This window comes from Calypte anna, chromosome 11 (genome assembly GCF_003957555.1).
Source record: "Calypte anna isolate BGI_N300 chromosome 11, bCalAnn1_v1.p, whole genome shotgun sequence".
Lineage (NCBI taxonomy): Eukaryota > Metazoa > Chordata > Aves > Apodiformes > Trochilidae > Calypte > Calypte anna.
The window spans coordinates 889,882-911,214 of record NC_044257.1 but is presented as its reverse complement, the minus strand read 5'-3'; the positions used below and the strand labels follow the sequence as shown (position 1 = coordinate 911,214).

Genomic DNA, 21,333 nt, shown 5'->3' with positions numbered 1-21,333 from the left:
GCAGAGTCAGCTCTCAGCAGGATCTACATGCTCTGCCCCAGCTGCACTGGCCTACAGAGCCCTGTACTCAGCCCAGCTGCTGCTTTACACCCCTGCACCAAGTCCTGCAGCAGCCTGACTGCAGAACCTGTACCTTTAGCCAGCTTCTAGAGTTTAGAGATAGCTGCTTATCACCTCCCCAGCTCCCCCAGGCTCTTCTGAGCTTTACCAGTGGTGTAAGACTTCAGGCATGGATCACCCCCTGCTTCTAGAAATGGCCAGGAGGGGGTGAGTGATTTGTGGAGCTCCAGCTCTGCAGGCTGCTCTGTTTTACATCATTACAGGTGGTTGCACACCAGAGCAGAAGGGTTTCTCCTGAAGGAACTGTGGCCTGGGGAAAGCCCACACCAGGACAGAGTTCTCCTGACAGGAACTGCACCCACACTGGATCTCAGAACTGAGCACACCCACCATTCAGCCCCCACAGCTCTTCAGGTGCAGGCAGGAGACCCTGGAGCACAGCAGAGAAGTCAGCCACAGGAAAAGAAAGGTGGTGTTTTAAAGTTTGGTTGGTTTGTTTCTTACTCCCTGAATCTACTTGAAATAGCAATAAATTAAGTTAATTGTCCCCAGGTCAAGCTTGTTTTGCCCAGGGCAGTAACTGGTGAGCAACCTCCAGATCTTTATCTTGACCCATGAGCTTTCCCAGCCTACTTTCTCCACATCTAAGGTGGCTCCAAGGTGTAGCAGCTGGGCCCTCAGCCCAGGCTAACCCACCAGCGTCACCCTTCCCCTTGCAGGTCTGCCCTGTGCTGTGGAGGAGCAGCAAAGTGTCACTCAGCAAGCAGTTCTCAGAACGAGCTGGGCCCAAGTCCATGGGAACAAGCAGCACCAACATCTCACAGCAGATGCTACCACGCAGGAGGGTCCTTTTTCTTTGGTTTCATTACCAGGAGAAGTCCTTACCTGCCCTGCTCAAGTAAGACAATATCCTTCCAACCCATCTTGGAGAGGTGATACGCCACGGAGGTGCCCATGATTCCACCACCACAGATGACAACCTGTGCCCGTGCTGGCAAGGGAGCCTGCTGAGGTTCTGCTGTGGTTGAGGTGCCTCTCTGGGAGCAGGTCATCCTTCTCCATTTGGGGTTAGCTGCCCGCCACCGGACATCTGACAGTAACCTGAGAAACATCCTGGCACTGGCTCCTCAGCTTTTCTTAAAGCACCACCTCGACGTGCTGGGATGTAAACTCAGGACCACTCCTCCTAGGAAGGGAAAAGACAGGAATAGCATTACCACCGATTACATGCAAGGCTGGCAGCAACAAACATCACATGGTGCACCGGGTGCGAGGGGACATGATGAGTAAACAACCAGGAGAGCAGTTGCTCTGTCCTGAAACAGCCCTCAGGATGCTGGGCTTTGAACTTGGCTCTCACAGCAGCTACACAGCACTCTACCTGCTCTCTCCGCCGGTCTCTGGCTTGCCACTCGCCCACGGTTCAAGCAAAGAACGCCGCGAAGGTTCTCACCCCGACAACAGGTAGGTTAGAGAGAGCCAGCAGGCACCCAACATGCTCCGACACCTCTCCTAAAGGCCAAGGTTAACAGCGCGCAAACAAGCCCGGTCATGAGTGCTGCCAGGCCTTGCCCTGAGGAGGGAAAGGAGTCCTGCGGTCAGAGCACCGCGGGCAGGCAGCGGGGACTCTCCCGCCGGTGCTCTCAGCAGCTCCCCCAGAACCGCCGCCCAAGGCCCTCTCCCTGCCCCCTGACCGCAGCAGGAGCCTTCCGTCCTCTCAGCGCCAAGCCGGGGGCTTGCGGGGCTTCCCTGCCCCTCACAGCCCTGACGAGACGGCGGCCTGGCGGGCCCGCTGCCCTCACGGAACCGGAGGGGAAGGCTGCCAGGGAATGAGGGAGGGGAGGGGGAAAGCGGGCCAGCGGCACCGGCAGCGCCGCTAGCCTCCCCGGGACCCGGGGAGCCGCTGTCTCGGCCCTGCTTGGCCGTCCCCACCGGAGCCCCGGAGGAGGAGGAGGAGGAGGACGGGGAAGGGGGAAGGGGGAGGCGGCGGGAGGGGCCGCGCTCTCACCTGAGGGAGGGGGGAGCGAGGCCGCACCGACCTTACGCGCTTTACGGCCGCCGCGCGACAAGCGCCCCCCCCCTGCGCGCGCCGCGTCACGGGCCCCGCCGCCAATCCCCAGCGAGATCCCGGCGGCGGGGGGCGGGGTCAGTGTGCACGGTCACCACGCCCCCTACCCATCAAACCCCGCCCCCTACCTAGCGAACCCCGCCTCCTACCCTTCAGACCCCGCCCCTACTCCTCAAACCATGCCCCCTACACAGCAAACCACGCCCCCTACACATCAAACCCCGCCTCCTACCTATCGAACCCCGCCTCCTAGCCTTCAGACCCCGCCCCTACTCCTCAAACCACGCCTCCTACCTCTCAAACCCCGCCCCTAATTCGCAAACCACACCCCCTACCCACCAAACCCCGCCTCCTAGCCTTCAGACCCCGCCCCTACACCTCAAACCCCGCCTCCTACCCTTCAGACCCCGCCCCTAATTCTCAAACCCCGCCCCTACTCATCAAACCCTGCCTCCTACCCTTCAGACCCCGCCCCTAATTCTCAAACCCCGCCCCTACTCATCAAACCCTGCCTCCTACCCTTCAGACCCCGCCCCTACCCCTCAAACCACGCCTCCTACCTCTCAAACCCCGCCCCTAATTAGCAAACCATGCCCCCTACCTATCAAACCATGTCTCCTACCCTTCAGGCCCCGCCCCTAATTCTCAACCCCCACCCCTACTCTTCAAACCACGCCCCCTACTCTTCAAACCACGCCTCCTACCCTTCAGACCCCGCCCACTTCCTAACCCTAACCCTAACCTAACCCTAACCCCCCCCCGGTCCCAAGCAATAAACGAGACCCAGTAAAAACCTGCAGCCTCTTTTTATTAAATTCTTCCGTTTCATCTGTACAGGAAAAACACCAAAAAAAAAAGAAAAAAAAAAGAAAAAAAAAAGAAAAAAGGAAAATAACCCCCCCGCACATTATGTTCAGAGTCTCAGTTAACAGCTCAAAATTACACAGCATGAACAGGTAAAAAAAACAAAACAAAACAAAACAAAAGAAAACCAAACCAAACCAACCCCAAACAAAGGATTTATACACAGAAAATGAAACAATTTACAGAAAAAAAAAAAAAAAAGCCTCCTTAATGTCACAGTTGGGAAAATAAAAACCCAAACCCAGAGACCAAGGCCCAGCAGCCACACAGCAGGGAGGTGCTGGGGGCACAGGACGGGGGGGCTGCAGCCCTGCCAGCCCTGGGGGGCAGCGAGGAGGCCCCTGCAGCGGGGTCAGGACCGGGGAGCAGCCCCCGAGGTGTTGGACCTCATGGCTGAGGCCACGTTGGACACCGGGGCAGCTGCTGGAGTGCTGAGAGATCCGTGTTAAATAGGGACAGAAACGCCAGGTGAAACACTCCGGGGGTCACACCACACTCAACGCAGTCACACGCACCTCAGGTGTTCTCAAGAAAACCAATAAAATCAGGTTTTTAAAAAAAAAAAGCACTAAATCTTCTTGCAGCTAAATAATCAGGTTGGGCTTTAACAGAAGTCAGCGCCCAACTTGAATGCAGCTTCTCTACGACGTGACAGGACTCCAGTTCCCCTCTGGCTCATCTCACACCCCCCACTCAGGTGCTGTTCTCACAGACATTCACTCCTCTCCAGGATCTTTCACTGTGGATTCTTTCAGCAGAGACTAAACCCATCTGAGGGGATTTTTAAGTGTCAAGACTCCAGCTGAAAGGCTTGAATTTTGTTACAGAATTATCTGAACTTCACGAGGGCTTCCCCAGTGACACAGACATTTGGGTCCTTGGCTCACAGGACACCACAGCTGGGATAAATCCTCCAAGAGAAGTTTTTGTGCTGGCAAAGAGAAAAAAAAAAAACCCCAATATTTTGGTTTGCTTTAGGCAGCCTTCTCCACCAAGAGGCAATGCAAAGGCATAACCCAGGTTTTGCCACAAGACTTCTCCTCCTGGCTGATGACAACTCTTTATTTCTAGCCCTTTTCTCACTGTGGATTCTTTCAGCAGACTAAACCCATCTGTGGGGACTTTTAAGTGTCAAGATTCCAGCTGAAAGGCTTGAATTTTGTTACAGAATTATCTGAACTCCACAAGGGCTTTCCCAATGACACAGACATTTGGGTCCTAGCCAGAGGAGTTACCCTAGCAGGCAAGGCAGGAAAATCCTAAGTGGAAACTCAGCAAAAGGACCTGATCTGATCCACTGGATAAAAAAATATAAACAGCTTATTAAGGTCAACAAGAATGACCACTAAGGGGCCAGCACATCACACAAAGTCCCCTTCAGCCAAGTCACCAAAACCTGGGCCACCACTTAGGAAACAACTCGTTCAAGAGGGAAACCTGGAGCTGCATGTCCTGCTTCAGCCATCCCACCCAGCTCTGCATCCCCAGGGAAGAAATCCTCCAAGAGAAGGTTTTGTGCTGACAGAGAGAAAAACAACCCAACAACCTCCACCTCCTGATTTGCTTCAGGCAGCCTGCTCGACCAAGAGGCAATGCAAAGGCATAACCCAGGCTTTGCCACAAGACTTCTCCTCCTGGCTGATGACAACTCTTTATTTCTAGCCCTTTTCTCACTGTGGATTCTTTCAGCAGAGACTAAACCCATCTGAGGGGATTTTTAAGTGTCAGACTCCAGCTGAAAGGCTTGAATTTTGTTACAGAATTATCTGAACCTCACGAGGGCTTCCCCAGTGACACAGACATTTGGGTCCTTGGCTCACAGGACACCACTGGGATAAATTCTCCAAGAGAAGGTTTTGTGTTGACAGAGAGAAAAAAACCCCAATATTCTGGTTTGCTTCAGGCAGCCTTCTCCACCAAGAGGCAATGCAAAGGCATAACCCAGGTTTTGCCACAAGACTTCTCCTCCTGGCTGATGACAACTCTTTATTTCCAGCCCTCCCAATGAGGGCAAAGAGGTTCAAAAGGCTTCCTCCAGTTCAAGGCAATGAACAGCAGTGTTTCTTACACCCATTCCTTCCTTTCCCTGCTGCCTGCAGGCAAGGGGTTGCGTTGGCAACAGCACAGGCAGGTTATTTTTGGAAGAATAAGTTGTCTGGGCTTCTGTGCTTGTGGGACCTCCAGATTTTTAGGTACGTGGTTAAAAAGAAAAATAAAAATGGAGGAGGATGTTGCAACACTGGGAGATTTCTTAGTCATGGGGGGGAAAAAAAAAAAGCACATTTGGTCATCAGCAGGAGGCTTGAAACAAGAAGGAAAAGAATGTGACATTTCCCCAAGGTCCTTTGCCAGCACCACAGCTTTGACAGGCAGGTCTGTGCCCTTCCAATGGATGCCTGAGGGAATCATCCAGGAACTGATGCAGGATTTCCTTTTGCTTCAGGGGCCCTCCAGGCACATCCCTGGGACCCCATCCCACAAGACTTGCACAGAAACCCAATCCCAGGGGGTGAATCAGTCCCAGGTTCCTAAGGCAAAGCTGCAGTCAACCTTAACCTCCTCCAAATCAGAAAGAAAAAAATGGAAAAAAACCCAAAAAGCCCAAGCTAAACAAAAACCAACCCCATAACCCACAACAACATAACAAAAGCCAACCCAGAAAGTCTTTATCTCTGGAAGTAAAACAAAACATCACCCTCAGTGTGATCCTAACCAGGGTTTACATTCAGAACTATGGCTACAAACCTACAATTTTCAATGTCTTTTGGGATTCAGTGGAAGATGCTACTTCTAGACAATAAACCATCTAATCAGGCTTTTCAAGCTAACCAGGTTACAAAATGCCTTTTCAGGAAGTCTCAGCAGTGTCAGAAAGGCCCTGCAACAGCAATGTAATTACACCTGATGGGTGTTTTGAGAAGCAGAGCTGGTGCCAAGGCTGCCCAGGGATCCCACCTCCCTGCAAACACACCCATCTTTACAGCAGTAATTCCAGCTCTCTGTCAAGTGAAATAATACACACTTGGAGCTGCCACACTGACATTTGTGGTCTTATACACCTCTGCTACCTCAAGAAACACCATCGACCCTTCCTCTCCTGCTCCACTTGACACTGACAGAGGGCCTGAAGCTCCTGCTGCACCACAGAAAAGGGCTGAGAAAGAATTCAGGCTTCATTTCTGTCCTTCCTAACCACCTCAAGATCCACTGCAATCTTGCCCAGCACTAATTTTGCACAGACCTTTCACTGCTCAGACACTCTCTACTGCTTGCCTTGTGTTCCTAATACTTCAATATAAAACCAGAGGAGTTTGTGAAGGACTCACTAGCATGGTCAGTCTAAGACCACACTGCTAATAGCTTGCTGTCCATCCTCAAAGTGGGATGAAGAAACCTGCAGAAAGCTTCAGCTGCAGCCAAGCTCACAGGATTTTGTACACACCATTCTGTACACGCAGCAGCATCAGAATCGGCTGGCCCGTGCTCTGAAGTGTCCCCAAACCACCTCCACTGTTCTTCTAGAGAACAACACAGAGAACTGAAAGTGTCAGGTCGTACCTAGCAGTGCACTAAGCAGGCAAATGAAGTCACAGTTCAAGCATCAGCCTCAGCTGGACAGTTTCAGGCACGTGGTTTCTAGCGCAGCACATCTAAAAGGCAAATAAATTCTGTCCTGCTGTACACGTGGACTGCTGGGCACTCACCTCTACCTCTCACCAACACACTCACCTGAACAGCTTAAGCACCTGCCTTATAACCTCCTTGCCTCTTTGTACTCAAGAAATTGAGATGATGCTATGAGGAGGCCACAACTACTGGTGCAGCTTTTCTACAAGACCTTCTTTGGGCTCTTGGGTGCCAGCATCACCTTCTGGGAGTGTGATTATATACAGCATGAGTGCACACACTGACAGTAACAATGTCAAAGTTACTTCCCTTAAAGATCTGGATGTTCCCTTAAAAGATCTGGATGTTCCCTGGATGCTTCTCCCTCTTCTAAAACTCTATGGTCCTCTCATCCACTCCTGCTTGGCCTCCTGGACCAGCGCCTGTGTCCTCCTGTATCTCAGAAAACACCAGCTGCTATCCCTTATCAATTTCAGTTGTGCAAATGAGAAAAAACTCTTCAGTTCTACCTTTCCAGAGCCAGACAGGCCAGTTACAAACCACCACATTCACCCACAAGTAACCAACCATGTTACAGACAGAAGATGTGGAGTGTCCGGTCGCTTTCTGCACGGCTGACAGAGCACTTTATGTCAACACCATCTGCAGGTAGGTAATTCAGAAGGGTAATAGCTTAGCAGCAGGGAGGTCAAATAAAAGGAGTGTTAGAATTTTACTGCATTGTTGCTAATAAAAAAGTTGACCCAGTAAACCAAGCAGGGCACTCAACGTCCAGTGGCAGCAGCAGTGTACAACACCGACAGGCTCTACACCGCAGCTTTAATCTCCTGAAACACAAGCTGTACAGCTCACATCAGTACTGGATCCTGGTCAGGATTTTTATTCTATCTTGAGAGTGGCAGAGGAAGAAAGGGAGGACATCTTTTCAGCCAAAAAAAATCCACAGTAACAAAACCCAGGATATTCACTAGCAGATGACACCAGTGACTGGTTTTCTCTAGGTTGTCCAAGACTATGCTCTGAAGATGCTTTATGTGAGATGAGCAAGATGTCCAAATCAAGGCCAACTGTGGTGTAAAGATGCAATTTACCCTTTAATTTCCCACCTCAATTTCACCCAGCCACAGAGGATGACTAGATTTCAGTATGAACCATTACCTAAATCACAGAGTCAGTATGTCTTTCTTTAAAAATTTACTTAAAAACTGCTTGAGCTGCAGGTCGTATCAGTCTGGTTTGGAGAGTGAAGGCAGTTCCAACAGTACAATAGAGACTTGTCTACAGGCAGGTAAACGAGAGTCTGCTAACAAAGGGGTAACAAAAGCTGCTGGCTGGGCTGCCAATGTTGCACACAAACTTTCATAGGATGAAGATGCTTGTGGATGAGATCCAGGATGGGAAAACTGAGCCAACACCTGCTGCTGTTCTAATTTTTTTTTTTTTCTTTTCTTTTATTCTCCTCTCACAAGAGGGGTGGGTAGACTATACAGAGGAGGACTGTACAAAACTGGGCACTAGGCAGGCATTTCTTCAGCAGGCAATCCAGGCTCTACCTGTCCTTGAGCTCTCTTGTCACCCGCTTGGTGATGCGTCCACACATCAGACCAATGAGGAAGAGTACACAGATGCCAACTGTGATCACAGACAGTATGTAATTCTTGGACGGAGAGGTCATAACTTGCATGGCAAGGTCAGAAAAACCTTCTGCTGGGGCAACCTGGAGATGAGAAGGGAACAAAATGAGCCAACCTGCACTTTACGTGTGACCCTGAGGCTCGGCGTTTATCAGGTTTAGCCTCCTGTCCTTGTCAGACTTGGCCTGAGCCACAAACCAGCAGGTCAGCAATGGTTCAGCACACCACGTAGTTCCTGCTGACCCTGCTTCATTGCCTCAGACCTTCTTTAGAGGAGGTGAAGCCTTGTATTCACAAAAAACTGTTTCATTCTGCACAGTTGAGAACTTATCCCAGACTCTGAGAGAATACACCCCTGTGCTCAGCCCTGGTGAGGCCACAGCTTGAGTCCTGTGTCCAGTTCTGGGCCCCTCAGCCCCTCAGGAAGGAGCTTGAGGTGCTGGAGCAGGTCCAGAGAAGAGCAAGGAGGCTGTGAAGGGATCCAGCAGAATTGCTGTGAGGAAGGGCTGAGGGAGCTGGGGGTGTTGAGGCTGGAGAAGAGGAGGCTCAGGGGAGACCTCATCACTCTCTGCAACTCCCTGAAAGGAGGTTGGAGCCAGGGGGGGGTTGGGCTCTTTTCCCAGGCAACTCTCAGCAAGACAAGAGGGCACAAAGGGTCTCAAGTTGTGCCAGGGGAGGTTTAGGTTGGAGATGAGAAAGAATTTCTTTCTGGAGAGGGTGATCAGGCATTGGAATGGGCTGCCCAGGGAAGTAGTGGATTCTCCGTGTCTGGAGATCTTTCCAAAGAGCCTGGATGTGGCACTGAGTGCCATGGGCTGGGAACCACGGGGGGAGTGGATCAAGGGTTGGACTTGATGAGCTCTGAGCTCCCTTCCAACCCAGCCAGTTCTAGGATTCTATGAATACAATATTCAAGTCCAAAGAGCCCCAATTTAATTTTTTCTGGACCAAAATCAAAAATGCTGAACTTCACTGACAAGGATTTCATTACAGGTGAAATTCTTCAAAAGTAGCTTGCAACAGAAAGGCAGAAAACAAAAACCTAGATATCCTTTATCAAAATCCCTTCCCTGCTCACCTTTGCAGCATAGCTCCACATCTCGATACGATCATTAAGGCGTTTCTTGCACTCAGGCTGCAACCTCACACGTTTATCTTCCAGAGCTTCCATTAAGCAGGACATTTCTGTAAGGTGCAGAAGAGAGTGGTTACAAAATAGGAGCTGTGGCTTCAACAACATGCCATGGAAAGGCTGCTGGGAACACACACTCCAGTTCTGCTAAAAAACCTGATGGTTACACAGCTTTCTAAGCAGCCAGCCTGACAGACTGTATACTCCTGAAGTTAGCAGTTTCACTGAGATTCAGGTTTAATGTTGTATTTTGAGGTGCAAGGAATTTTAACTTCCAAAAAAGAAATCACAGTGTGTTTCCAAGATGTAATTAATGTGATTTGATAAAGGTTTATAAATTTGCACCTTCATTAGGAGTTCCCTACCACTGTGCACCAAGATGAAATTCAGCTCAGGAATAAAAAAAAACCAGTGTTATCTCCTTAATGTTTCTTTTGAACAACAAAACGTTTTGGAGTGGTTTAGCTTCCTGAGGTTTCACACAGTCCTGTGCAATGGAAATGGGGATCACAATGTTCTAGGTGCCTTGGCTAATTCATAAGCTCTTTTCTGTGCTCATTTGAGACACTGACACCACATTTTGCATTTTTTACTTACACTGCCTTACTTGAATAATTCCCTACTTGGACACTTTCTGCTTTGTAGTGCAGTGATTTTGTCTGTAGCAAAGAGGCACAAACTTTAAACTGACTCCAGACGTTTTAAACACAGTTGTCAGTTCAAACACTCAGAGGCAGATCCCTCTCTGAGCCAGGGACTTCTGCACACCTGCAGTGCAAACGTGTTGGAAAAAACACACTTTGAAAGAGCTGTGACAGGACAGGAATAAATAAAGGATAACCAGGATATCAGGAAGACATTCAGTAACCAGAAAGTGACCAGGAAAATACTTGGCTGCTATTTTTAATGCCAGATAAGCTCAGGAAGATGGGAAAGTTCAAAGCTTTTTTCCCCTGCTTGCTTTCCTTATCAGCCATAAATACTACCCAGCCAACTGAAGTAGCAGCAGGAACAATGTGCAAGAGCTTGACTTCAAACAGGTATGAATGGGTTAGGAGGATGGGTTAAAGGATGTTTCAAGTGGTATGAACCTGATGAACTCAGTCTTAAGGGACCTGGAACAGCTGATGAAGTCTCAAAGCCTTTAGCTGCTATGTGACTTAGAAAATGTAGTAAATACTATTTTTAATGTAGTAAATACTATTCTTTTCCAAAATGAAAGTGTAGATAAACTGGTATGTTTAAGCAGAAAAGAGAGGATCAAAGGACTACAGCTTAATATACTGTTAAATACACTGAAACAAAGAAGTCAACCATGGAGAAAGACTGACAAAGAGAGAAGGAAAAAGGGAATTAGCTAAGAACCACGTGTGAAACCACATTCCTTTGCTTCTTCAAGAGAAGCAGCTTAATTCCAGGGAAGCATTTGATGCAGTCTGATATAACACCATAAGTAAGCTTGGGAGCTGTATCCTGTGTGAAGCTGCTAAGAGTGGGAGAGAAACCTCATCAAAAAACAAGTCCATGTACTGACCATGTGTATTAAGAGCTCATTTTCAACAGGATTTAACTGTGAGGAGGAGGTTTATGGATCTGGTACCAGACACAATTGTCACTCATCAGATGAATGATGGAGTTATAAATTCTAAACCTGCAGAAAAGGCTGCAAGGATTGAAGAACTGGTCCCACCTTTGAACACGAGGAAGAACTTCTTGATACCACCTCCTGCAGCCATTCCACTTCACTAGTGGTGACAAGATCTGGTGCTTAAGATGAGCTGCATTCCTTTACCAGCACTTTGGCCCTCACAAAGCAGAGGTTTTATAAGTAAAGTACGAGCACTTACGACGTCCTCTCCCTGGTGGAATGGCAGCACAGTGGTGTTTGATGTCAAGGGCACAGGCTGTGTGGAGCACTGGGTCAACAAAGATATCTGCTTTGCTTTCTTTCAGCATGTTGAGCACTTCCTGAGGAGGGGAAATGACAAGTACATCTCAAAAAAAAAACATAAGGAGAGAAAACAAACCTCATACTGTTCAATGTTTCTGAAAGATTCATCATCTATTGAAACTAATAATGAGAAAACCCAGCACTGACCCTGGGTGAGGCTATGAATGCTGGTTTAGACTGGATTAAATGGTTTGGTTTATATGGGTTACCAGTTATGGTCATTAAAACACCCCCATTAATCTAAAATACAGAGTCAAGATGCCAGGGTTACTTCTTAGAACTGAAATAAGGTGCCATAGCCACAGAGGCAAGTCATAGAGCCCCTGGCCACAGCCAGTGTGTAGGCCACAGCCACCACTCAGGAAGCCTGGAATGGAGATGGCAACAGAAAAGAGATTAGTAACAAGAAACTTTGGCAACCATGATCAAGAAATAACTGAAGCCTGGAATTGCACAGGAGGCACTGTTAGCACAATTTGCTCTGGCAAACTGAAATGGAATGGAATTGCTGTGGGCCAGAACTGAGATGTGTGAGGAATTCTGCAGAGCTCTGGCTTCCTACTAGCTGGGACGTGGCATGGGCCATGGTCTGGAAAAACATCTGACTGACTTCTGCAGGGATGGGAGGCCTCTGAGACTACATCCAATTCTTTTTTTTTTTTTTACCTTCTTGCACATTTCTGTTTTTATTTTCAGCAGGTTCACTTTCAGACATTCTTCCACCTGCCCAGTCTGCTCCTGAGCTGCTGCTTCTTCCGCACACAAATTGGAAATCTATTTTGAGAAAGGCATTTTAACACGAGCAGCTTGCAACAATTATTCTGCCTTTTAGCACATTTGTATGTCAATACATCAGTTCATCACGGGGTGATGAACAGCCAGAGACTGCAAGATGCAGTATTTTCCCCCCCCCCCTAAATCCCCAGAGCCAAGCACAGCCTGGCTCATGCAATATGCAAACCCTTCAAAACCCAGCAGCAAGAAGTCAATATCACTGTAGTGAGAGGAAAAGCAGGGAGGAGCAGCACAGAAATAATGGTAAGGTATGACCTGGCTAATTCAGCAATCAAAAGGAAAAGCTGAAAACCTAACTGTGTTCCCATTAGGACTGACAAGAGCAGAGAACTGGCAGACGTTTTTTCACAACAGGAAAGCAACATTTTTCCACAGTCACAAGAAGTGCCAAGAAAAAAAATTAACCTCCTATTAGCACTGCAGAGGAAACTGCAACTTTCACACAGGGGGCAAAAACCACAAGCAGAGAACCTGAGAGCTAGAAGCAGTGAAAATTAGGTTTCCCTTCGTAGCATCAGGACGGTTCACGTTTTAGGGAGCAAAGTCTTTCATGAAGGAGGTGTTCAGGATGAAAAAATGCTGAGCTAGTCCTACCTCTTCAGAGCAGTGCATCTGGAGCTGGGGATCCAGCCGATAATCAAGGGCTGACTCCTGGATGATCACTCGAATTTGGTCCTCACAGTCTGGGGAGAGACGCTATTAAGCGGAGAAAGTCATTAACCCACTCAGTAACCTTGATTTCCCTAACTCAATCACCCTGCATTTCCCCCTGTATTTTCTGTAGAGGTGCCCAGAAACTCGTTTATGTGCAGTTACACACACACTGAGCACCCCAGAGGCCCAGGTTGGGTTTGTTCTTTGCTCTTATTCTGTTACTTGCTCAGCAACCCCCTGCGCAGTTCCTCATCTGGAGGCACCAGCTCTTACTCACCTGGTCTGCATATTTCAGCTTGAGGCAGGAGATGACTTGTCCTTCTAACTCTGTGTCATCCTTGGCCCTGTTCAGGATGTTCTGGCAGAATTTGGGGATGTCTGCTTTGCATGCCTTCCTGAGGACTGGGTTTAAACGGTAATCTGAGCAGGGAAGACAACAAGAACCTCATTAGAGCACACACCTCTTCAGGTGAACAGAACCTTACACACCAAACAAATAAAAATAAAACCAAATATTTCATTTTTCTTAAATGCCAGGTGATACAGCTATTGCCTTAAGCATCACTGATCTCACTCTGAGTTGTCTCACAAAGAGCTGGTTGCAAAAGCATAAAATAATGCTGATTAAATACAGTAACAAAGAAAAAAGAAAACCAAGACAAACTAGTAAAACCCCCATATCTTATCTTATTATTACTAATATTACATAATTGTAGTAGTGCAGAACCTCTGCCAAAGCCAGAAAAAGCTGCACTCTGCCCTTAGCTCTTTACATCCTCAGAACAGGTAACCACTAAAATCTGTTTCTGACATGCTTAATGCTATTTATTTGTAACAAATGTTCCAATTAGCCATCCTAGGGAAAAATCCTGAAGAGAAAAGAAGGTGGCACGTTCACACAAGCCTGGCATACACAGGTTCTTACCAAGATTTCAAGCTGAGGTCAAGAACAGAGCTTTTGTAGTTATGCAAAAATTTAAAGTAAGCAAGACAGTGCAGCTCCTCCTTAGAAATAAAAGTCTAATTCAGAGATCAAGGATTTTTCCCCACTCTAAAATAACTCTCTCAGCTCTCAGAAAAAGAAGAGAACCTTCCAAAAGGGATTTGACAGAAACTTCCTGGTTGACATTGTGCCACCAGGGAAAAAATAGTGGGAAAAATAGTGTACTTTCACACCATGATTTTAACTTGTGAAGTAAGAACTTCAGGAATAAAGTGGATCCAATAACATATTGTTTTGACTGAATAAAGTCAGTGTATGCACTGACAGCCACGAAGGAGAACCAAATAAAGTGAATTTTTTCAGCCATGTACACCCCCCAGCAGCTCAGGCAGGAAAGTGTTCTTCAGCAGAGGGTACCTGTGTTCTGGGTGATCTGGCGCTTGGTGATCATCTGCTTGCATTTTGGATCCATCACTTCACTGTTCTTGTTTTGTTTCAAACACTGCAACATATTTTTTGAGTCTGCCTCTGGACAAAATCGCTAGGGAAGAGAAAAGAAGAAAAAATAGGAAGATAAAAACCACCTATTGAACCAGAACAGTGCTGCTCCCTGATCTGACTGAGTGGTCAGTGCATCCCTGCTCATGGCCTGAGCACTGAGCCGCAGTCCTCAGAGAACCACAGACTGGTTTGGGTTGGAAGGGACCTTAAAGCTCCTCCAGTCCCAACCCCCTGCATGGGCAGGGACACCTCCCACCAGCCCAGGTTGCTCCAAGCCCCATCCAACCTGGACTTGGACACTGCCAGGGATGAGGCAGCCACAGCTTCCTTGGGCAACCTGAGCCAGGGGCTCAGCACCTCAAATTAAAGAATTCCTTCCCTATGTCCAACCTCAATCTCCCCTTTCTCTCTCTCCCATTTCCCTTCTCCTCCCCCTACCCCCCCGTGTCCAAAGCCCTCCCCCAGCTTTCTTGTAGCCCCTTCAGATATTGGAAGGTTGCTCTGAGCTCACCTGGGAGCCTTCTCTTCACACACATTTCCAGCTGACAGCTGTGTAACTCGCAGGGGAGCTGGGTGGTGGGTTCACAGAATCATAGAATGGTTTGGGTTGGAAGGGACCTTAAAGCTCCTCCAGTCCCTGCCCATGCAGGGGGTTGGGACACCTCCCACCAGCCCAGGTTGCTCCAAGCCCCATCCAACCTGGACTTGGACACTGCCAGGGATGGGGCAGCCACAGCTTCCTTAGAAATCTGTTCCAGTGTCACACCACCCTCAGATTAAAGAATTCCTTCCCCATGTCCAACCTCAATCTCCCCTTTCTCTCCAAGTTTTAACCCATTTCCCTTCTCCTCTCCCTACTCCCATGTCCAAAGCCCTCCCCCAGCTTTCTTGCAGCCCCTTCAGATATTGGAAGGTTGCTCTAAGGTCTCCTTTGAGCCTCTTCTCCTCCAGGCTGAACAACCCCAACCTCCTCTGCCTCTCTTCATGTCTTCTTCTTGACAGGCTTGGATGCAACAGCTTCTGTTGGTAATACCAAAAGCAATTTGCCTTGCTCTTCTATTCTTAAATTACAGCACACTTTGCAGGAAATACCCACCAAACTGGCTGAGTACTCAACTACTTTTGCTTTCCTTTAATTTAGGAACTAAAAAGGGAATTTTTAAAGTCTATACACATATTGCTGTTTTACATCAATGCTGGCTGGCTGAAGTGACAGGTAAAGGCTTCATTAGGAACACTCAGGCCAAAGTAAGACCATACAGAATGAGAAAGCAGCAAACTGCTCACTGATTTGAGCTTTTTGTGTCCTGAACTAGGAAACCATAAGTGATCCAGCTTACCAAAATTCAGAGCAAGGTCCTAATTTCTTTTGTTAGGATCTAATCCTCCAGGTATAAGGTAGGGCTGTCACACTTACTAATCCTCACCATTTTGGTGAGGCTACAGCCCTCTTTATAAAAATGAGTCTGTACTGGGGAGCAGTTGCCTTGGTATCATCATCCACTGCTGCTTTCTGAGTGGTACCACTTTATCCCAGCATTTCTGATTTGAAGTTCTGCATGGTTTTGCCTGCTTTATCAGTTTGATGAAAGTCTGTGAGCAACCAGGTCAGCAGCAAAGAGAAGATGCTACTCCTCTCTGCATTCATAAGCTCTTCACCTTTACTAAAAGCCACTCCAGATCCAAACCAAGGGATGAAATCTGCACCTGAAGCCTCAGCAGAGTTCCTCCTCAATTCTGCTGGCATTTGGGAAGAAATTTATTAGTGTACAGGCTTTGATCAGCTACTTGGAGGAAGTAAAGCTGAAAGAGAAGAAGAGCCCTGAGGAAATCTCAGCCTGATTCAGAGTTAAGAAACAGGTAACTTTGCAAAAAAAGCAAATCACACTTCTGAAACATCACAGCAGTCTTGTAACATGCCTTTGGGGGAAGCTCAAAACCAGCAGAGCTCTTAGATCCCAACCTCATCCTCTTCAATCAGCACACCACCTTTACCTTGATCATCTGCTTGCAGACTCTCATGAGTGTGTAGTCCAGTTCTGGATCCATCATCTCTGTCTCCTGCAGTTTGAACACTTTCTGGTGGCACCGGGTACTCAGCTGCTTCTTGATTTCTTTCAAGCATTCAATAATCTACAACACAGTATTAGAACCACAGAACTGCTGGTAAGATTCTGTCATGTGCTGCTCGAAATGCACAGTTATGTGTCCCTCTAACAGCCACCTCTGATTTGTGCAGTGAAGTTGCCAATGCCTTCTATCAAAATGCATTACCAATGATCATTTCCAGGACTTGCTTCCAGCTCAGCTTAATGAGATTAAGAGGACTTGGACTTATTCCAGAACTCCAAACTTCCTCTTACAGACATTATGGCTGAGAAATCTTTAGGAACATTCACAGTAACCAGCTGTTACTAGCTTCAAACCAGCATTAACTGGGGAACAAAATGCTCAGAGCTTTACATGGACTGAATATTAATGCTTGTGGAACCAGGGGGAAAAACAAAGCACACTGCAAAATACCAACAGCAGACTTCAGTGATATCACAATGATAATCTAATGCTGCACTCCCAGGGGAAAAGGTGTTCTGCACAACTTTTAAAAAATCAAAGTTCAAATTGAATTTTAAATTATTAATAAAATCAATTACCTGAGCATTGCCATAGGGCACATTTTGGCAGTAATTCTTGATGTCACTTTTACAAGCCTCATACAGTTCTGGTTCAAGTCTGATATCCTCTGTCTGCAGGATAAATTACATTATAAACTTTTAAGTAGGAGTCTAAAGACTATTTTAACTTTGTCAGTCTATTAACTAGAGCCCCTCTATTCCCAAAAACAGCAGCTCCCACAACAGGCAGGTCAGTTTCTTTGTATTAAAGGGTGTAATAAGTGGGAAATCAACTGTGCAAATCCATGCAGTGGACCAGCTGGCTTTTAATACAGAAGAAAGGATTTAAAGCAAATGTTAGAGCTGCCTAGTTGTTTTCACTGGGCCTCCTAAAAGAGCATCAACACAAGTGTTCAAGAGAGCTAAAAGAATTCCATGTGAAAGCTACAGGCCATATTAATAACCACTCATCTCTTGGTTGGTCTGGAGGATATGACTGAAGATTCCTGCTTTAGCATCATTTGAGTTCTTCCATACAAAGGGAAGTGTTCTGCACCCTCTGCTGTAAGGCTACTTAGAGTGAAGCTCTAAAACATCTGCCAGACAAAGGCCTCATGAGTTTATCACTGCAAGCACTGCAGCAGGAAGCCGAGAGGCAGCCTTGCCTCCCAGAACAAATATTGCTCTTATTTATCCACCGAGCCACTTAGAGCAGCTGGAGTCCAGTTACTTCATCTGTGCTCGTGTCCTCAGTCTGTAAAACGAAGCTTTTATTCTCTCCTAGAGGACTGCAAGGGCATTAACATGTGTAGCACACTGGTATCTAACACTAAACATCATCAGTTCTAGCTGGAATTCCAGTGACCATCCAGCCTGCCCGAGCCTCCATACGACTGTGTTTAAGGCATCAGACAATCACTACTTTCACAGTGAGGGACAACTGAACCTCGTGTTGTAAGAAGGGTAGAAAACCCAAACTAGATACATCTTATGAATAAGCTTCCTTTTTTTTTCCAGGGTGGACAAATCAGAAAGTTTTAAAATCAAAGAGCTCAGCAGAAGAGCAGGCAGATGAAGGCACGGTTACCATTTCCAGCTCCTCGACTCGCAGCTGCTTGCGGCACTTCAGAGAGACCCTGTGCTCCTTGGCATCCTGCAAAGTGTCATTGCGCACAGTTGTGCTCAGACAGATCACTACATCCACCCTGCAGGAAAGAAGAAGCCTTTTTACTCATCTGTCTTTCACTCAGGGCAGCCAAGGTTGGTGGAGGATCACCACACCAGAGCCTGAAGCCAAGAATCCAAACACAACATCAAGTCCGACTTGTAGCGTGGGTACAGCTCTACTTAAGAGTAACTGGATCCCAATTAAAACCTAAATCTGGGGCTATCTTGTGGGATCTAGATCTGAAGATATTAAAAAATCCACACACACCCCCAACTCTGCCCAGCAAGACCTCTGCTCTTACATCATGTACTTCAGAAAAGCTTTACTTCATCATCTCAGGAACAGATGAAGGTCAATGCCTACGTGGGACTGCAAACAATCCTTTTGCATTATAGGAAGGGCATTTATATCATAAAATGCAAATAGCCTTGCTATCCACAAGTAGCACTGACCTTGTGTGCAATTCAGCCCTACATCATTGCAGTCAGCCATTAAAAAAATAAGAATTAATAAACCAGGTAAAACAAGTGGGATATTTTCCCTTTCCCACGTCAGCAACTGAACAGTGGCAGCCTGCATCTTAGAAGATGATGAATCTAACAAGGATCTAAAACATCTCAGGATATGCAGTCCACTAATCAGAATTATTAGTTGTTTTCAGAGACAGAGAAATAAAGAGGACAGGTTTGTTTACAAGAATAAAGAAGTAGTTTTAAGGAGGCAGGCAACAGCTCCACCTTAAGCATTTGAAGAACAGTCACTAAGGGAAAATACAGAACAAACCAGGCTTAAAATGAAGTCCAGAGTTTTCTGTCCTGCCATGAAATATCCTGTAACTTTATTATATATTTACACAATCAGATTGCTGGGGGATCAGGTGCTACATACTTTTTTTTGATGTTGGGGCAAAGTTTCAGCACATCCTCCTTGCATGCCATTTTAAACTTGTATGAGAACCTAAAATCTTTCATTTGAACCTGCAAGAGAGAAATGAGGAAAAAAAAACAACTTTGGTCACCTGGAAGAAAAAAAAAAAACCAACAGAAAAATGTTGCCCAAAAGAACACTTGTTGAGTCATACAACCAGCAAATGCTTTTGCCCACAAATCAGTAATATGGAAGTAAGGGGGATGCTCCACTGCTGAGGATGCTGGGACTCAAACTTCCATATGCCAGGAAGGAAAGAGGTCCTGAACATAAATCATCTCCAGCAGTGACCATTTATGTCACTATTAGTGACCAGGCATGCACATACAGCTGTCTGAATTCACAAGAGGCCTTTAAATACAGTGGGGAATCAGTATCAAAGGAGGAATTTCATAATTAGCTACATCTTGTCAACACCCCCAACAAAGAGAACAGGTTTCCACTGACAGTGAAGTGCTGCTTACCAGCTGGAAATGAGTAACTCCAATTGCACATTTTTCATTCATTTCTTTCTGGTGTTTGTTCTGTATCAGGCACTCCATCAGGTCCCCAGAATCAATCTGGTTATCTGCAACTTCCTGAAGAAGAGATGAAAGGCTTATAAATGAGCTACACCCACAGGTCATGACTTTCATGCTCCTTTTTAGCCCCCTGTGAACAGGAGGTATTGGAATTTACTGTCAGCTTACAGGCACCACGAATGAACCACAAGAGTTTTACCATGAATAGTTACAGATACAGTCCAGAAAGGAATCATCTCTGGCACATGCACACTTTAGGCTAAGGAGAACACGCTGTAGAGATTTGATGCATACATGAAGCATCAGTCAGGTGCTTTCAGTGTTGTGTAGCTACCACCCAACCCTAACACAACCTGAGAAGTTATTTCAGCAATGCTGAGCAGCTGCACAGCTGGGACTGGCTGGAAACGTTGATTGCAGGCAAGAGGGAAGGAAAAAAGTTTAGCTTTTAATCCACTGTGGAGTGATTTTTCTAATTACAGGGCAATTTTCATCTTCACATCTCAGCTTTTAGGCAAGGACTCTGAGAGCAGCAGAAGTACTGGATGAAACTTAGAGTTTTTGGTTCATGGTGGTTTTTTAATTAGAGACTTTTCTAACTGCTTATGTCTTATTTACTCTCCAAGTGTAGCAAGTACATCAAGAACTAATTTTAAAACCCTCCAGCCTTTCCCACACTGAGTTCCCACACTGTTACCCAGTACTCACATGACAGAATGTCTGGATAATGGGCTCACAGGCCCTCATCAGCAAGGCTTCAATTTGAATGTCCTGCAGAAAAGATGCAAGAGTTCATTTTCACAGCAAACGGACAAGCAAAAAGGCTCTGCACAAAAACCTGTGATAACAACCTAAGCCTCATTTACAGGGTTTTGAAAGATGCAATCCAGACAACTGGAAATCCTAGGGGTTGATTCTTGTCAACAATGTGGGAGGCCTTCCAGCTTAAGGGTCTTCCCAGAAACTCATTGCTTGGATATTTCAGCCAACCTTTTCTGAACTGGATGCTAAAGCACTAGAAATCACCTTACACCTAAGCAGAGGCAGGAGTTCCAGTTAGTTCTGAACACTTAACTCTGTAACCACTGGCTGGAAGCTTTCCCTAGGGCATGAGGTTAAGTTTTAAGAGGTAAGGGGAACAGTGTGGGGCAAGACAGTCAGATATACAGCTTCACAAGTAAGTAAATGAAGACCTCTGATTGCCCCTGGCAATATTACTTCTTGCAAAGATTTTGGGACAGGGAGAAGGAAATAGAAATATGGTGCTCAAAACTACTTGCAAGCAAGGCCAAAAAATGAAGTTCCATGAGACATTTTGTCTCTTACTAAAGGTAACTTAAAGGTTAACCTGTGCAAGAAATCTTAGCTTCAGTACCAGAACTGATTTAGGCAGGAAAAATGTCAACATCAGCCTAAAGACTTGAATCACTGTTCACTTCTCTCTCTCAAGAAGCCCACATGAGAACTTACATTGCAGAGAGTAGAACGGATGCTCTCTGTATTTCTGCTCCTACTCTAATCTCACTTTTTCCATCATTACCAAGAGGACATGCTTCATTAGACATGCCCAACCCTTCCTTTTATACCAGGCTGAAAAAACACCCACCTCAGACTCCAGCTCAGTGAGGTTTCCCACTATGTCTCTGCAATCAGACTCCAAGTCATCAAGATGGTCCTGAAGGCATTCCAGCTCCTACAAAACCAGACATTTTAGTGGGAGATCCCAGAACCCAATCTGAAAATTTAAAAAATACTGTAACACTCCTGAAACTGCCCTTTCCTCCTTGTAAAGTCCTGAATCTCATTGAACTCCTCTACTGGCACTCCCAGAACACAGATCCAGAGGAGGAATGGGTCATGTTGGTGTAGAACATGT

At 46.6% G+C, this 21,333-nt stretch overlaps 2 protein-coding genes across 7 annotated transcripts in view; both read right to left on the bottom strand.

Moving 5' to 3' along the window:
* The window catches only part of PDPR (pyruvate dehydrogenase phosphatase regulatory subunit), a 28,380-nt gene extending 26,176 nt beyond the window's left edge, over positions 1–2,204 (bottom strand). Inside the window, exons 1-3 of one of the 6 annotated variants that reach the window (XM_030457590.1) lie at positions 2,069–2,204; positions 1,442–1,633; positions 946–1,246 (exon numbers count right to left, since the gene is read on the bottom strand). In XM_030457590.1, coding sequence (XP_030313450.1) covers positions 946–1,172 — 227 coding nt within the window. In that variant the 5' untranslated portion in view covers positions 1,173–1,246; positions 1,442–1,633; positions 2,069–2,204. Of the gene's footprint in view, positions 1–945; positions 1,247–1,441; positions 1,692–1,754; positions 2,030–2,068 lie in introns of those variants that run through there. The other 5 variants (XM_030457591.1, XM_030457588.1, XM_030457592.1 and 2 more) reach the window with 5 other exon arrangements.
* A 5,490-nt stretch (positions 2,205–7,694) lies between these two features.
* GLG1 (golgi glycoprotein 1) overlaps positions 7,695–21,333 on the bottom strand; it is a 96,282-nt gene continuing 82,643 nt past the window's right edge. Inside the window, exons 13-26 of the mRNA XM_030457585.1 lie at positions 21,064–21,150; positions 20,166–20,228; positions 19,401–19,514; positions 18,898–18,986; positions 17,929–18,046; positions 16,881–16,973; positions 16,225–16,362; positions 14,146–14,269; positions 13,063–13,205; positions 12,726–12,827; positions 12,003–12,110; positions 11,233–11,353; positions 9,332–9,438; positions 7,695–8,336 (exon numbers count right to left, since the gene is read on the bottom strand). Coding sequence (XP_030313445.1) covers positions 8,169–8,336; positions 9,332–9,438; positions 11,233–11,353; positions 12,003–12,110; positions 12,726–12,827; positions 13,063–13,205; positions 14,146–14,269; positions 16,225–16,362; positions 16,881–16,973; positions 17,929–18,046; positions 18,898–18,986; positions 19,401–19,514; positions 20,166–20,228; positions 21,064–21,150 — 1,575 coding nt within the window. The 3' untranslated portion in view covers positions 7,695–8,168. The remainder of the gene's footprint in view (positions 8,337–9,331; positions 9,439–11,232; positions 11,354–12,002; positions 12,111–12,725; positions 12,828–13,062; positions 13,206–14,145; positions 14,270–16,224; positions 16,363–16,880; positions 16,974–17,928; positions 18,047–18,897; positions 18,987–19,400; positions 19,515–20,165; positions 20,229–21,063; positions 21,151–21,333) is intronic.